General features: G+C 47.3%; 1 protein-coding gene across 1 annotated transcript in view; it reads left to right on the top strand.

Moving 5' to 3' along the window:
- The first annotated feature begins 7,077 nt into the window (after positions 1-7,077).
- LOC311139269 (uncharacterized protein) overlaps positions 7,078-18,120 on the top strand; it is a 71,389-nt gene continuing 60,346 nt past the window's right edge. Inside the window, exons 1-3 of the mRNA XM_084174158.1 lie at positions 7,078-7,653; positions 10,917-10,978; positions 16,695-16,768. Coding sequence (XP_084030284.1) covers positions 7,582-7,653; positions 10,917-10,978; positions 16,695-16,768 — 208 coding nt within the window. The 5' untranslated portion in view covers positions 7,078-7,581. The remainder of the gene's footprint in view (positions 7,654-10,916; positions 10,979-16,694; positions 16,769-18,120) is intronic.

Below are 18,120 nucleotides of genomic sequence, written 5' to 3'. Positions count from 1 at the left end.
GTGGGAATACTTGGGAACAGAGTTCTTAAATTAAAATCACCTGGAGCTGATTGTTTTGGGCTCAGAAAACTTTGTGGGCCAAATAAAACCACCAGTTGGCGAACCCTGACTCAACTCATTTACATAGGGTGGAGATATAGCACTTACAGTCCTTCATGACCTTAGAACATAATCCAGAGATTAAATAGTGCACTACTTTTGACCATGGGGGACCCATAATGCTCTGGTCAAAAGTAGTGCACTATTTAAGGAATAGTGTGCAATTTGGAACACAGGGTGTAACAGCTGCTGGAGGTCTGACAGGTTCCCTCCATGCTACAGTAATGGTTTGAATGGTCTGACAGGTTCCCTCCATGCTACAGTAATGGTTTGAATGGTCTGACAGGTTCCCTCCATGCTACAGTAATGGTTTGAATGGTCTGACAGGTTCCCTCCATGCTACAGTAATGGTTTGAATGGTCTATGCTGTTTTCAGGGGAAGAGAGGGAAGGTATATTACAGAACTGATTTGATTGTGGTAAACAAACTGGTTTTCTAAAAAAGGAACTCCTTCGAAATATTTCAGCTGCATTCGGATCCATCAATAGATAGACGAGAGTCCTTGTGTAAACGTTGTGGAGGGGAGGGCTCGTAGGGCTTTGGTCAAAAGTAGTGCACTATATAAGGAATAAGGTGCCATTTGGGCCTCAGATGTAATGAGTTGAACACAGCTTGTGCTCCAGTTGAGAGTTTAGGTCACCATAGAAACCCATTCATTCATTCAGGAGTGGTTGGGTGGGTGGGTGGGAAATCTGAATCATCGTGCACCTGATAGAATTAACATGGTTTAGTCATCAACATCTGGTGTGTTTCCCTACATTGCCTGTAAACAGAAAGGAAACGTCAAACTACAAAACAGATACATTCAGTTTTTTCTATTTCATGACCGTATCTCTGAGCCTGATATGACCACCATACATTTTGGGGGCTGCAGCAGATTTCCTGTGAGCAGCTGATAAAACCATGCACTGATCTAATTGGATTTAAAAAAAACACTTGAAAGGATGTTCGTTGCATGTTGGAGAAAACACAATATTGTGTCAGATGCTGTCTTTATGCGACTGACAAAACTCTCAGAATGCATATGGAATAGTTTAGTTTAGTTGATTAGGATCACCATTAGCCGTTGTACATGCAGCACTTATCCTTCCTGTGGTCCACAAATAGAACTAAAGTTCACACTTTTCTAGCTGAGCTCTGAAAATAAAATGTTAGATGATAAACAACATAGTTAGAAGAGGACCAGTTACCCCCTGGAGGAGGACCAGCTACCTCCTGGAGGAGGACCAGCTACCTCCTGGAGGAGGACCAGCTACCTCCCTAGAGGACCAGCTACCTCCTGGAGGAGGACCAGTTACCTCCTGGAGGAGGACCAGTTACCCCCTGGAGGAGGACCAGCTACCTCCTGGAGGAGGACCAGCTACCTCCTGGAGGAGGACCAGCTACCTCCTGGAGGAGGACCAGCTACCTCCTGGAGGAGGACCAGTTACCTCCTGGAGGAGGACCAGTTACCCCCTGGAGGAGGACCAGCTACCTCCTGGAGGAGGACCAGCTACCTCCTGGAGGAGGACCAGTTACCCCCTGGAGGAGGACCAGCTACCTCCTGGAGGAGGACCAGCTACCTCCTGGAGGAGGACCAGCTACCTCCTGGAGGAGGACCAGCTACCTCCCTAGAGGACCAGCTACCTCCTGGAGGAGGACCAGCTACCTCCCTAGAGGAGGACCAGCTACCTCCTGGAGGAGGACCAGTTACCCCCTGGAGGAGGACCAGCTACCTCCTGGAGGAGGACCAGCTACCTCCCTAGAGGAGGACCAGCTACCCCCTAGAGGAGGACCAGCTACCTCCCTAGAGGAGGACCAGCTACCTCCTGGAGCAGGACCAGCTACCCCCTGGAGGAGAACCAGCTACCTCCCTAGAGGAGGACCAGCTACCCCCTAGAGGAGGACCAGCTACCTCCCTAGAGGAGGACCAGCTACCTCCTGGAGCAGGACCAGCTACCCCCTGGAGGAGAACCAGCTACCCCCTAGAGGAGGACCAGCTACCTCCTGGAGTAGGACCAGTTACCTCCTGGAGGAGGACCAGTTACCTCCTGGAGGACCAGCTACCTCCCTAGAGGAGGACCAGCTACCCCCTAGAGGAGGACCAGCTACCCCCTAGAGGAGGACCAGCTACCTCCTGGAGCAGGACCAGCTACCCCCTGGAGGAGGACCAGCTACCCCCCTAGAGGTGGACCAGCTACCTACCTAGAGGAGGACCAGCTACCCCCTAGAGGAGGACCAGCTACCCCCTAGAGGATGACCAGCTACCTACCTAGAGGAGGACCAGCTACCCCCCTAGAGGAGGACCAGCTACCCCCTGGAGGAGGACCAGCTACCCCCCTAGAGGAGGACCAGCTACCTCCCTAGAGGTGGACCAGCTACCCCCTAGAGGTGGACCAGCTACCCCCTAGAGGAGGACCAGCTACCTCCTGGAGCAGGACCAGCTACCCCCTGGAGGAGGACCAGCTACCCCCCTAGAGGTGGACCAGCTACCCCCTAGAGGAGGACCAGCTACCCCCTATAGGAGGACCAGCTACCTCCTGGAGCAGGACCAGCTACCCCCTGGAGGAGGACCAGCTACCCCCCTAGAGGTGGACCAGCTACCCCCCTAGAGGAGGACCAGCTACTCCCTAGAGGAGGACCAGCTACCTACCTAGAGGAGGACCAGCTACCCCCTAGAGGAGGACCAGCTACCTCCTGGACCAGGACCAGCTACCCCCCTAGAGGTGGACCAGCTACCCCCCTAGAGGAGGACCAGCTACCCCCTAGAGGAGGACCAGCTACCTACCTAGAGGAGGACCATCTACCCCCTAGAGGTGGACCAGCTACCCCCTAGAGGTGGACCAGCTACCCCCTAGAGGTGGACCAGCTACCCCCTAGAGGAGGACCAGCTACCCCCCTAGAGGAGGACCAGCTACCCCCTAGAGGAGGACCAGCTACCCCCTAGAGGAGGACCAGCTACCCCCTAGAGGTGGACCTGCTACCCCCTAGAGGTGGACCTGCTACCCCCTAGAGGAGGACCAGCTACCCCCTAGAGGAGGACCAGCTACCCCCTAGAGGTGGACCTGCTACCCCCTAGAGGAGGACCAGCTACCCCCTAGAGGAGGACCAGCTACCCCCTAGAGGAGGACCAGCTACCCCCTAGAGGAGGACCTGCTACCCCCTAGAGGTGGACCAGCTACCCCCTAGAGGTGGACCAGCTACCCCCTAGAGGAGGACCAGCTACCTCCTAGAGGAGGACCAGCTACCCCCTAGAGGAGGACCAGCTACCTACCTAGAGGTGGACCAGCTACCCCCTAGAGGAGGACCAGCTACCCCCTAGAGGTGGACCTGCTACCCCCTAGAGGAGGACCAGCTACCTACCTAGAGGAGGACCAGCTACCTACCTAGAGGAGGACCAGCTACCTCCTAGAGGTGGACCAGCTACCCCCTAGAGGAGGACCAGCTACCCCCTGGAGGAGGACCAGCTACCCCCTGGAGGAGGACCAGCTACCCCCTGGAGGAGAACCAGCTACCTCCTAGAGGAGGACCAGCTACCTCCCTAGAGGTGGACCAGCTACCCCCTAGAGGAGGACCAGCTACCCCCCTAGAGGAGGACCAGCTACCCCCCTAGAGGAGGACCAGCTACCCCCTAGAGGAGGACCAGCTACCCCCTGGAGGAGGACCAGCTACCCCCTAGAGGTGGACCAGCTACCCCCTAGAGGAGGACCAGCTACCCCCTAGAGGAGGACCAGCTACCTACCTAGAGGAGGACCAGCTACCCCCTAGAGGAGGACCAGCTACCTACCTAGAGGAGGACCAGCTACCCCCTAGAGGAGGACCAGCTACCCCCCTAGAGGAGGACCAGCTACCCCCTGGAGGAGGACCAGCTACCCCCTAGAGGAGGACCAGCTACCCCCTAGAGGAGGACCAGCTACCCCCCTAGAGGAGGACCAGCTACCTACCTAGAGGAGGACCAGCTACCCCCTAGAGGAGGACCAGCTACCCCCCTAGAGGAGGACCAGCTACCCCCTGGAGGAGGACCAGCTACCCCCTAGAGGAGGACCAGCTACCCCCTAGAGGAGGACCAGCTACCCCCCTAGAGGAGGACCAGCTACCCCCTGGAGGAGGACCAGCTACCCCCCTAGAGGAGGACCAGCTACCCCCTAGAGGAGGACCAGATGGCAGCATAGTCTCAATAGGGTGCCATTTGTGTGAGTTCTGTTAGTTCAGTTACAGTAGTCCTGTTACCTCACACTCTCTTTCAACAGCCTGCAATCTGTCTCAGTCTAGACAGACAAGCTAACTGCTTCTGCTTTCCATGAATAGGTCTACGCCACCTGTTCAGTCTAATAGACGTCCTGTTTAGTTTGACTCCAATATCATTGGATTTTCAATGTACATTTTGACCTGTGTAATACATGTTGTATACATAGAAAAGTCACATTATGTAGCCTAATGTGTATAAATGTAATGTCTTCAAACGTTTTGTGTAATATGAGACATGTTCAAGGTACAAGTCTAAATGGAATCCTTGGGATGTCCCAACTCTGACGTCACCCCGTTGAAGTTGATATTTAAAATGGTTAAGGTAAGGGTTAAGGTGTTGATGTAGTTCTGTCCTTAAACTGTCTATTAATGTTCTGTATTATGTCATGTTTCATGTTCTGTGTGGACCCCAGGAAGAGTAGCTGCTGCTTTCTCAACAGCTAATGGGGATCCTAATAAAACACCAAATACCAAAGGTTATGGTTAAGGTTAGGTAAGGGTAGGGTAGGGGTTAAGGTTAGGGTTTAGGGTATGGACGTCCCAAGGATCACGGATTGCACAAGTGACTAGCTCATTTTCAAGGGCTAGGGAGACATCTCCTGGTGAAGGGAGACAAGCACTAGTTTTATTTGTCTGAAATTAGCCAATCCAGACAAACCATTAGTCTTGGGGAAACCTCATGCCTTGCAAAATGTTTGTCCTGATTTTTTCCCCAACTCCTACACATTTTTACTTTTTCCCACTTTTATTTTGTTTTCCAAATACAGGTGAAATTGTGTTTCCATAAACCACCTCACTTGCTATGCATGTGTTGGCCACTAGATGTCACTAGACCCCTTCAAATCGGAACAATGAGCGCTCGCTCAGGACCACACGCTTGTTCATGTTGTTGCCCTCGTCTCTACATTTTGCTCAAGTCATAATCAGGTTTGATAAAATAAAATAGTATTTGTCACATGCGCCGAATACAACGGGTTTAGACGTTACCGTGAAATGCTTATTTAAGCGCCCTTCCCAATGATGCAGAGTTAAACAAAACAACACAAAGAAAAAATAAGAATATTAACACAAGACGAAGAGGAATAAAATACACAAGAGTGATGCTATATACAGGAAGTACCAGTACCAGATCACGGTGCAGGGCTAATAGCTATTAACAGGAAGTACCAGTACCAGATCAATGTTCAGGGCTAATAGCTATATACAGGGAGAACCAGTACTAGATCAATGTGCAGGGGTAATAGCTATATACAGGGAGAACCAGTACCAGATCAATGTGCAGGGGTAATAGCTATATACAGGGAGAACCAGTACTAGATCAATGTGCAGGGGTAATAGCTATATACAGGGAGAACCAGTACTAGATCAATGTGCAGGGGTAATAGCTATATACAGGGAGAACCAGTACCAGATCAATGTGCAGGGGTAATAGCTATATACAGGGAGTACCAGTACCAGATCAATGTGCAGGGGTAATAGCTATATACAGGGAGTACCAGTACCAGATCAATGTTCAGGGGTACGATAGTCACTTAATAAAAAAATAAAAAAGTGATTATTTCTGTACTTGTTTGACATTTTACTGAATTGTTAGGACCTAGAAACATAAGCATTTCCCTGCACCCGCTATAACATCTGGTAAACTGTGAGGTGACTAGGCGTCAGGATAGATAGGAAGAAGAATAAAGAACAGCGTCGCAGCAGCATATGATGAGTGTGTGCGTGTTTGCGTGTGTACGTGTGCGTTGTGTGTGTGCGTGTGCGTGCGTGGATGTGTGTGTAAATACGTGTGTATATGTGTGTGCCTATGTATGCCGCGTTCAAAACAACTGGGAACTCGGAAATGGGAACTCGGAAATGTCCGACCTCCCGACTTCAGTGCGTTTAAAACAAATGGGAACTCGGAAAGAAAAACGAGCTCCGACTGGGAAAAATCGATTTGAACGGTCATCCAACTCGGAATTCCAACTCGGGAACTGGGCCTCTTTCTAGAGCTCTGACTTTCCAACCTGAAAATCACTGACGTCATGATTTGACCTGGTATTTTTCAGAGTACCCAGTTGTTTTGAACGCGGCAGTAGTGTAAGTGAATGTGTGTGGGTTTAGTGTGAGAGTGTCAGTGTAGTTAGTGTGTGTGAGTGAGTGTGTATATAGTGTTTTTTAGATTTCCATGAACAATTTTGTTGCTAAATCGGATCCAATTTTCTCTACCGTTTTAGATAGCAGTTATGATGAGTTATAATTGTATAATTATAATTATAATAATTTTTATAATTTTTTTATTTAGCAGACGCTCTTATCCAGAGCGACTTACAGGAGCAATTAGGGTTAAGTGCCTTGCTCAAGGGCACATCGACAGATTTTTCACCTAGTCGGCTCGGGGATTAGAACCAGCGACCTTTCGGTTACTGGCACAACGCTCTTACCCACTAAGCTACCTGCCGCCCCCGAGTTGAGAAAGATAGTTTATAAAAGGTACTTCTGACTGATTCTATCTCGAGCAAAAGGCAAGAAGCCAACACACTCGTCAAATTCAGAAGGCGGGGCATTTCGCTATTCGGGGACACGCTCTGTACCTTTAGGGAAGAAAGTATACTCCTCGCGTCCTCTCTGCGCTCAACTCGTCTCCTCGTCTCCTTCTCAAAACCCATTGGATGAGAAAGACAGAAGTCCCGCCCCTCTGACATCCTCCTCCAATGGGTTTTGAGAAGGAGAGGAGGAGAGAGCAGAGAGGACGCGAGGACTATGTCCATATTGAGATATTCTCCTAGACTCCGGACTACCAGTTGAAATTGCGTTGTAATGCGTTGAGCTTCTGAGACGGAGCTGTGTTGGAATTTGCTTGTGTAGATCATTTAGTTGTTTACGTTGAATATCCAGAGCCTATCGGATCTATAACTATACATGTTGTATTAAATACGTTTCGGGATGGTGTCATTTGGGGAACCATGGACCGTGAGTGGAGAAGCGATTGGGTTTTAAATCTCGTCGGCGACTATTCTTCACTCGGTCTCACCTCTTGTCCGATAGCTTTTGACTGAGCGGATCAAGCTACAGGCTGGAGCGGGTTTATTTTATTTTATTTTCTGCATCAAGTCAAGGTTGTTTCACTCGTTCGGGGAATAGTTAACTAAAGCGAAAAGGATTGATTATTTGATTTAAATAGCCGAGGTTTTGTATTCAAATAGCCGAGGTTTCTTTCAACTCTTCAGAAGCTTGACCGTGAGACTGACCGGCACTCAGTTGTCCAGAAAAATGGAGGCTGTTATTGAGAAAGAATGTAGTGCGCTGGGGGGACTTTTCCAAAGTGTGATAGGCGACATGAAAGTAAGTCAAACCTATCAGTTCTGAATAATTTTTGTTTATAACAGTGTACTTAACCTAGATAGATAGATAGCTAATAGCTACTTATCTAACTCCATATTAACTCATTCAGTTACCTGTTCTGGAGGAATGGCCACTAAGGTTAGTTAGTTAGTTAGCTAAGTAGATAACGTTACCTGGCTGTCAGTTTTTTTTTGGACAGTTGCTCCAGATATTGACAAGGCATGCATCATCATGTCATGGCTACTGCGAGCTATGAAGCTTATCGACTGAAGTGTATTGGGTCAAACAAAAATACTAGAAATGAAGTTATACTTGGATGAGGCAATGTTTTCTTCAAATGTCAAATGCGGTGTTATGCTATACAATCTATATTTTTCACGTCTGAACCTATTGTTGCTGTTGCTGTGGGTATCTAGGTTATTGTTCAGCTGGGGGTCTCTGCCTTCAAGGCTCTTGAAATATTAATCAGTTGCTGATGCAAAGGAGCTGTGTTTGTGTGTGTGTCTCTCTCTCTCTCTCTTTCTCTCTCCTCTCTCTCTATGGAGGTATAGTGTTGCACAGGGTGACATTCCTAAGGTCACTAATGCTACAAATCAATGTCAGACTCATCATCCTTAATTACCTTCTCCTCAGTCTCCCAGATGGCAGCATATTCTCAGTATCCTTACTGACCTTCTCCTCAGTCTCCCAGATGGCAGCATATTCTCAGTATCCTTACTGACCTTCTCCTCAGTCTCCCAGATGGCAGCATATTCTCAGTATCCTTACTGACCTTCTCCTCAGTCTCCCAGATGGCAGCATATTCTCAGTATCCTTACTGACCTTCTCCTCAGTCTCCCAGATGGCAGCATATTCTCAGTATCCTTACTGACCTTCTCCTCAGTCTCCCAGATGGCAGCATATTCTCAGTATCCTTACTGACCTTCTCCTCAGTCTCCCAGATGGCAGCATATTCTCAGTATCCTTACTGACCTTCTCCTCAGTCTCCCAGATGGCAGCATATTCTCAGTATCCTTACTGACCTTCTCCTCAGTCTCCCAGATGGCAGCATATTCTCAGTATCCTTACTGACCTTCTCCTCAGTCTCCCGGATGGCAGCATATTCTCAGTATCCTTACTGACCTTCTCCTCAGTCTCCCAGATGGCAGCATATTCTCAGTATCCTTACTGACCTTCTCCTCAGTCTCCCAGATGGCAGCATATTCTCAGTATCCTTACTGACCTTCTCCTCAGTCTCCCAGATGGCAGCATATTCTCAGTATCCTTACTGACCTTATCCTCAGTCTCCCAGATGGCAGCATATTCTCAGTATCCTTACTGACCTTCTCCTCAGTCTCCCAGATGGCAGCATATTCTCAGTATCCTCACTGACCTTCTCCTCAGTCTCCCAGATGGCAGCATATTCTCAGTATCCTTACTGACCTTCTCCTCAGTCTCCCAGATGGCAGCATATTCTCAGTATCCTTACTGACCTTCTCATCAGTCTCCCAGATGGCAGCATATTCTCAGTATCCTTACTGACCTTCTCCTCAGTCTCCCAGATGGCAGCATATTCTCAGTATCCTTACTGACCTTCTCCTCAGTCTCCCAGATGGCAGCATATTCTCAGTATCCTTACTGACCTTATCCTCAGTCTCCCAGATGGCAGCATATTCTCAGTATCCTTACTGACCTTCTCCTCAGTCTCCCAGATGGCAGCATATTCTCAGTATCATTAGTGACCTTCTCCTCAGTCTCCCAGATGGCAGCATATTCTCAGTATCCTTACTGACCTTCTCCTCAGTCTCCCAGATGGCAGCATATTCTCAGTATCATTACTGACCTTCTCCTCAGTCTCCCAGATGGCAGCATATTCTCAGTATCCTTACTGACCTTATCCTCAGTCTCCCAGATGGCAGCATATTCTCAGTATCCTTACTGACCTTCTCCTCAGTCTCCCAGATGGCAGCATATTCTCAGTATCCTTACTGACCTTCCCCTCAGTCTCCCAGATGGCAGCATATTCTCAGTATCCTTACTGACCTTCTCCTCAGTCTCCCAGATGGCAGCATAGTCTCAGTATTACACTACTGGGCCCATTACTGTGTGTTCACAAAACAGACTCAATATAAAGTCTAATAGGTTAGGTCTAACACTTTATAGTCCATCATCACTTTGATAATCAGGTCTCCCTGGGAAAATAGGTATTTTGACCTGAATGGGACTACCTGGTAAAATAAAGGTGAAAAGAAAAGTTGGTTTTGGTGTGTGTGTTTTGTTATCATGATGTTCTGATGTTCCTGTACAGATGTTGTGCTCTGGGAAAACAAGATGTTCTGATGTTCCTGTACAGATGTTGTGCTCTGGGAAAACAAGATGTTCTGATGTTCCTGTACAGATGTTGTGCTCTGGGAAAACAAGATGTTCTGATGTTCCTGTACAGATGTTGTGCTCTGGGAAAACAAGATGTTCTGATGTTCCTGTACAGATGTTGTGCTCTGGGAAAACAAGATGTTCTGATGTTCCTGTACAGATGTTGTGCTCTGGGAAAACAAGATGTTCTGATGTTCCTGTACAGATGTTGTGCTCTGGGAAAACAAGATGTTCTGATGTTCCTGTACAGATGTTGTGCTCTGGGAAAACAAGATGTTCTGATGTACCTGTACAGATGTTGTGCTCTGGGAAAACAAGATGTTCTGATGTTCCTGTACAGATGTTGTGCTCTGGGAAAACAAGATGTTCTGATGTTCCTGTACAGATGTTGTGCTCTGGGAAAACAAGATGTTCTGATGTTCCTGTACAGATGTTGTGCTCTGGGAAAACAAGATGTTCTGATGTTCCTGTACAGATGTTGTGCTCTGGGAAAACAAGATGTTCTGATGTTCCTGTACAGATGTTGTGCTCTGGGAAAACAAGATGTTCTGATGTACCTGTACAGATGTTGTGCTCTGGGAAAACAAGATGTTCTGATGTTCCTGTACAGATGTTGTGCTCTGGGAAAACAAGATGTTCTGATGTTCCTGTACAGATGTTGTGCTCTGGGAAAACAAGATGTTCTGATGTTCCTGTACAGATGTTGTGCTCTGGGAAAACAAGATGTTCTGATGTTCCTGTACAGATGTTGTGCTCTGGGAAAACAAGATGTTCTGATCTTCCTGTACAGATGTTGTGCTCTGGGAAAACAAGATGTTCTGATGTTCCTGTACAGATGTTCTTGTACAGATGTTGTGCTCTGGGAAAACAAGATGTTCTGATGTTCCTGTACTTTGTGTTTGTTTCCACAGAGCAGCTACCCCATCTGGGAAGACTTTATCAGCAAGGCTGGAAAACTACAGTCTCAACTCAGGTGAGTCCTCATTATTATCACAGGTAGACCCTTAACAAGAACACCGTCAGGACCATCTCATTATTATCACAGGTAGACCCTTAACAAGAACACAGTCAGGACCATCTCATTATTATCACAGGTAGACCCTTAGCAAGAACACAGTCAGGACCATCTCATTATTATCACAGGTAGACCCTTAACAAGATCACAGTCAGGACCATCTCATTATTATCACAGGTAGACCCTTAGCAAGAACACAGTCAGGACCATCTCATTAACAGTCAGGACCATCTCATTATTATCACAGGTAGACCCTTAACAAGATCACAGTCAGGACCATCTCATTATTATCACAGGTAGACCCTTAGCAAGATCACAGTCAGGACCATCTCATTATTATCACAGGTAGACCCTTAGCAAGATCACAGTCAGGACCATCTCATTATTATCACAGGTAGACCCTTAACAAGAACACAGTCAGGACCATCTCATTATTATCACAGGTAGACCCTTAACAAGATCACAGTCAGGACCATCTCATTATTATCACAGGTAGACCCTTAGCAAGAACACAGTCAGGACCATCTCATTATTATCACAGGTAGACCCTTAACAAGAACACAGTCAGGACCATCTCATTATTATCACAGGTAGACCCTTAACAAGATCACAGTCAGGACCATCTCATTATTATCACAGGTAGACCCTTAGCAAGAACACAGTCAGGACCATCTCATTATTATCACAGGTAGACCCTTAGCAAGAACACAGTCAGGACCATCTCATTATTATCACAGGTAGACCCTTAACAAGAACACAGTCAGGACCATCTCATTATTATCACAGGTAGACCCTTAACAAGAACACAGTCAGGACCATCTCATTATTATCACAGGTAGACCCTTAGCAAGAACACAGTCAGGACCATCTCATTATTATCACAGGTAGACCCTTAACAAGAACACAGTCAGGACCATCTCATTATTATCACAGGTAGACCCTTAGCAAGATCACAGTCAGGACCATCTCATTATTATCACAGGTAGACCCTTAACAAGATCACAGTCAGGACCATCTCATTATTATCACAGGTAGACCCTTAACAAGAACACAGTCAGGACCATCTCATTATTATCACAGGTAGACCCTTAACAAGAACACAGTCAGGACCATCTCATTATTATCACAGGTAGACCCTTAGCAAGAACACAGTCAGGACCATCTCATTATTATCACAGGTAGACCCTTAACAAGAACACAGTCAGGACCATCTCATTATTATCACAGGTAGACCCTTAGCAAGAACACAGTCAGGACCATCTCATTATTATCACAGGTAGACCCTTAGCAAGATCACAGTCAGGACCATGCATATTTTAAATTGGTTTTGTATAGTCAGACTTGGTCCAAAAGGGTTGGGCCTAAAGAAAATGAGCTGTCCAATAAGTCTCATGCTGTAGGATAAGTCCTAGAAAAGAGCTGTCTCCAACTGTCCATCATTATTGGCTCCACCCCCCCTAATCCCCAACCTCTACCCACCTATCTGAGATCTGTACCGGGTGGAATTGTAGGGCAGCTGTGGTTGAACTACAGTGTAGTTACTAATGGTGTAGGGCAGCTGTGGTTAACTACAGTGTAGTTACTAATAGTGTAGGGTCTAGGCCTACTCCATTGTTCTCTGTGCTGAGTCTGTTAGTCTGAGTGCTGAGGGGTTGCTGAAGGATTGACCCACCTAAGCCTGAACCCCCTAACCCCCATACCAGCCACTGAAGTGCAGGTCCCACCTAAGCCTGAACCCCCTAACCCCCATACCAGCCACTGAAGTGCAGGTCTCTGTGATCTTTGCTGTGTCTGGGTGGAATTGTAGGGCAGCTGTGGCTGTAACAGGATGGATGTCCTCCCGAGCGGCGCATCGGTCTAAGGCACTGCATCGCAGCGCTTGAGGCGTCACTACAGACCCGGGTTCGATCCCAGGCTGTGTCGAAGCCAGCCGTGACGGGGAGACCCCATGAGGCGGCGCACAATTGGTTCAGCGTCGTCCTGGTTAGGGGAGGGTTTGGCCGGCCGGGATTTCCTTTTCCCATCGCGCTCTAACGACACCTTGTGGCGGGCCGGGCGCCTGCAAGCTGACTTCGGTCACCAGCTGGACGGTGTTTCCTCTGACACATTGGTGCGGCTGGCTTCCGGGTGAAGCGAGCAGTGTGTCAAGAAGCAGTGCGGCTTGGCAGGGTCGTGTTTCGGAGGACGCATGGCTCTCGACCTTCGCCTCTCCTGAGTCCGTAGGGGAGTTGCAGCGATGGGACAAGACTGTAACTACCAATTTGGGATATCACAAAAAAGGGGTAAAAGTACAAACAAAAATAATAACAACAGGATGGATGCCTCTATAAGGAAAATAAGAAACAGTTTAGGGTCTAGTTCTGCTCCATTGTCCTCTCTGAGTCTGTTGGTTTGAGGGCTGAGATGTCCCACTAAACCCACCCCCAGTCTAGCTACTACCTCTACCCACCTCTGGTGATCTCTGCTGGGTAGAATCGGAGGGCAGGCTGCATGTCTGTCTCTGTAATGATGTTAGGGTAGGGTTAAGTGCTCTGTAATTTAGCTCTCCTCTTCCACACTGCCTTCTAGGAAGTTATCTAATTATAGTTTTTAAGCCATCCGTTGCTTTTTGGGGCAAAATATGGTATTTTCTTCCCACAACTGTTTTTTACAACTTCACCCAACACAATGTTTCAGAAAATGTCGGTTGGCGTGTATTACTGTCTAATCACAATATGGGCACGTCCCAAATTACACACTATTCCCTACTTTTGACCAGAGCCCAATGGGTCCTGGTGGAAAGTAAAGGACTATATAGGGAACAGGGTGTCATTTGGGTTGCAGACTTACTCTAACATGCCTGTCCTTTCCTAGATGGATCAGAGATCCCACAGTCCATTTCAGACTTTCAGCCCGTTCCTCCCTAGTTTTCATATCCATGTTCAGCTAAACATTGAACATGGGTCAGGCTGGGCTTAAATAGCATATCACTCCGTATTTGGGGTTCAAATGTAAAGTGTGTCCCAAACGGCACACTATTCCTTTTATAGTGCACTACCTCTTTTTTGTATAATTTTTTTTTTCATTTAGCAGACGCTCTTATCCAGAGCGACTTACAGTTAGTGAGTGCATACATTTTTTTTTTCTTCCTCATTCTGGCCCCCCGTGGGAATCGAACCCACAACCCTGGCGTTGCAAGCGCCACGCTCTACCAACTGAACTACAGGGGACCTCTAACCAGAGCCGCATAGGGAATAGGGTGCTATTTGGGACTCACCCTTTCTTTCTGGTTGGTTATCCAGATGCTAAAAGAAGACAGGAACAGCAAGGAGTGAAGAAGACATTACTGTTACTTCTGAGAAAAGAGCCATGGAGAATTGGAGTGCGTCCCAGATGGCACCCCCTATTCCCTATATAGTGCACTACTTTTGACAAGAGACTCTATAGAGCTCTGGTTAAAAGTAGTGCACTATAAAGGGAAATAGGGTGTGCCATCTGGGGCGCAGACTTTCGGTGCCATGCAGAGTTTAGGCTACTTGCAGATACTTGAAGTAGGACAAAAATTCGAGAGAAGAGGGAAATGTAATGTTTCATTGTCAGGCTGCTTACCGCTGCAGTACCTACCAGGGGAGGGGAGTTATGTTGGACCGGTACCTACCAGGGGAGGGGAGTTATGTAGGACCGGTACCTACCAGGGGAGGGGAGTTATGTAGGACCGGTACCTACCAGGGGAGGGGAGTTATGTAGGACCGGTACCTACCAGGGGAGGGGAGTTATGTAGGACCGGTACCTACCAGGGGAGGGGAGTTATGTAGGACCGGTACCTACCAGGGGAGGGGAGTTATGTAGGACCGGTACCTACCAGGGGAGGGGAGTTATGTAGGACCGGTACCTACCAGGGGAGGGGAGTTATGTAGGACCGGTACCTACCAGGGGAGGGGAGTTATGTAGGACCGGTACCTACCAGGGGAGGGGAGTTATGTAGGACCGGTACCTACCAGGGGAGGGGAGTTATGTTGGACCGGTACCTACCAGGAGAGGGGAGTTATGTAGGACCGGTACCTACCAGGGGAGGGGAGTTATGTAGGACCGGTACCTACCAGGGGAGGGGAGTTATGTAGGACCGGTACCTACCAGGGGAGGGGAGTTATGTAGGACAGTAGTAGAGTGTGTGTCTGTATGTTTTTCTGTGTGTGTGTGTGTGTGTGTGTGTGCGTGGGCGGGCCGGCGGGCGGGTGTGTGTGTGTGTGTGTGTGTGTGCGTGGGCGGGCCGGCGGGCGGGTGTGTGTGTGTGTGTGTGTATTTTTCCGCCAGAGACTAGCAACACACCCTTGTGTCTAGTGGTTAGCTCCAACTCGCCACACCACAGTCTGTTGTAATATCATTACAGGTTGATAAGGGCAGTATTGTTCATTCACTGTCAAACGTATCTTAGTCATTTGACTTCAGACGTATAACTTTTAAGTTGATAAAGAATTCTGTTGTTCTGGGACAGACTGTACGTCCCAAATGGCACCCTATTCCCTATATAGGGCACTAGATTTGACCAGAGCCCATAAGAGTAGTGCACTATATAGGACAGTCAATATTGCCACTTCTCCATGGCCTCTGTGTGACCTGTGCTGTAGACTATGTTGTCCAACCACACAGATCTAGTGTAGGCCCTGGTCAAAAGAAGTGGACCATGTAGGGGATCGGTTGCCATTTGGGACACAGTTGTACTGAACGTATGTTTTTGACCAAAACAGAGCTGCGTAAGTCCTTGGCACGCTAAGATGGCACGCAGAAACAATGTTTACAGATCTGCTTCGCCTACTGTCAGTGCTATCATCAGCTACGCCCTGGGCATGCCTTACTGGTCTGTCGGACACTTGTGTTGACGCCTCTACGTCACCTGCTGTCACTGTTCTCAGCGTTCCAGAGGGATGTTCTGTGTTCCGTCTGTAGTGTGTTTGGATCGTCTACGGCTTCTGGTTTTGTTTGCGTCACATAGCCTGGAGACTGACAGTACTCCCATCCCAGGTAGATGAGATCCAAGACCAGTTAACAGCCCTGCCTACGTCTCACTAACCCTAACCCTGAGATCTTTTAATCACGTGACGCACCTCAGCAGTCAAAGCGCTGTGACTCTTGATGAGCTACCGAGATTTCAGACGGGTCCTTTCCACACACTGAAAGCCAGACAAGACATTCCAAACATTTTAACAGCTTAGCCATTCGGACTGATAGTTCTACCATGAAGAAATGCTGTAGGCCGATCTATGCCTGTTATCATGGTCATGAAGGGCCGTTAATAGAGATGTTAAAGTGAGACCCGTGTCTGTCTACAAAGGAAACCACATTCTTATTGTGTTGTTGTGAATGAACGTCAGCTAACAGTATAGGTCTAATAACACTATAATCACTAGCAACCCCTGCCCATTTCCCTTGAAACAACAGTCGATCTCCGATAGAGATAGCTAACTGCTTGAACCAGGTCCAACCGTATTTACGGCCCAAATGGCACCCCATTCCCTAAAGTGTACTACTTTTGTATGGTACTGCACCACAGGGAATAGGGTGCCATTTGGGACGCTGCCCCATGGCTAATCATGTGCCCGGTCGGTCGGTACATGTGTGTTCAGTTCAGTTAAGGGTAGTTTAAATGAGGGCCAAAGCGTGACCAGCTGGGTTCTGCTTCTGTTTCTGTTTTCAGGGCAACGGTGGTTGCAGCTGCAGCGTTCCTGGATGCCTTTCAGAAAGTGGCTGACCTGGCCACCAGCACACGAGGTAAGACCATGTGCCCGTCCAGGGGTGAGGGGATGGGGGGATGGGGGGGTGAGGGGAGAGGGGAAGCTGTGGGGGTATGAGGTGCAGAGGTCTTTGACATAGGCACTCACACAGCCCCATGGACAATGGGAGCAGAATCCGCGGAATTAGGAAGTGTGTTCTACTGTCCTGTTGTCCTGTTGGTCATGCTGAACGTCCTGTGATGGAATCATGTGTGAAGTTGAACATCCTGGCTGAGGTGGATTTATTAGTCTATAGATAGCATACTGCACTACAACATGTGGTAATTATTAGTCTATAGTTAGCATACTGCACTACAACATGTGGTAATTATTAGTCTAAAGTTAGCATACTGCACTACAACATGTGGTAATTATGAGTCTATAGTTAGCATACTGCACTACAACATGTGGTAATTATTAGTCTATAGTTAGCATACTGCACTACAACATGTGGTAATTATTAGTCTATAGTTAGCATACTGCACTACAACATGTGGTAATTATTAGTCTATAGTTAGCATACTGCACTACAACATGTGGTAATTATTAGTCTAAAGTTAGCATACTGCACTACAACATGTGGTAATTATGAGTCTATAGTTAGCATACTGCACTACAACATGTGGTAATTATTAGTCTATAGTTAGCATACTGCACTACAACATGTGGTAATTATTAGTCTATAGTTAGCATACTGCACTACAACATGTGGTAATTATGAGTCTATAGTTAGCATACTGCACTACAACATGTGGTAATTATTAGTCTATAGTTAGCATACTGCACTACAACATGTGGTAATTATTAGTCTATAGTTAGCATACTGCACTACAACATGTGGTAATTATTAGTCTATAGTTAGCATACTGCACTACAACATGTGGTAATTATTAGTCTATAGTTAGCATACTGCACTACAACATGTGGTAATTATTAGTCTATAGTTAGCATACTGCACTACAACATGTGGTAATTATGAGTCTATAGTTAGCATACTGCACTACAACATGTGGTAATTATTAGTCTATAGATAGCATACTGCAATACACCATGTGGTAATTATTAGTCTATAGTTAGCATACTGCACTACAACATGTGGTAATTATTAGTCTATAGTTAGCATACTGCACTACAACATGTGGTAATTATTAGTCTATAGTTAGCATACTGCACTACACCATGTGGTAATTATTAGTCTATAGATAGCATACTGCACTACAACATGTGGTAATTATTAGTCTATAGTTAGCATACTGCACTACAACATGTGGTAATTATTAGTCTATAGTAGCATACTGCACTACAACATGTGGTAATTATTAGTCTATAGTTAGCATACTGCACTACAAC

The sequence above is a fragment of the Coregonus lavaretus genome, assembly GCF_964263955.1.
Source record: "Coregonus lavaretus genome assembly, chromosome: 13".
Taxonomy (NCBI): domain Eukaryota; kingdom Metazoa; phylum Chordata; class Actinopteri; order Salmoniformes; family Salmonidae; genus Coregonus; species Coregonus lavaretus.
This window is presented reverse-complemented; position numbering and strand designations above follow the sequence as displayed.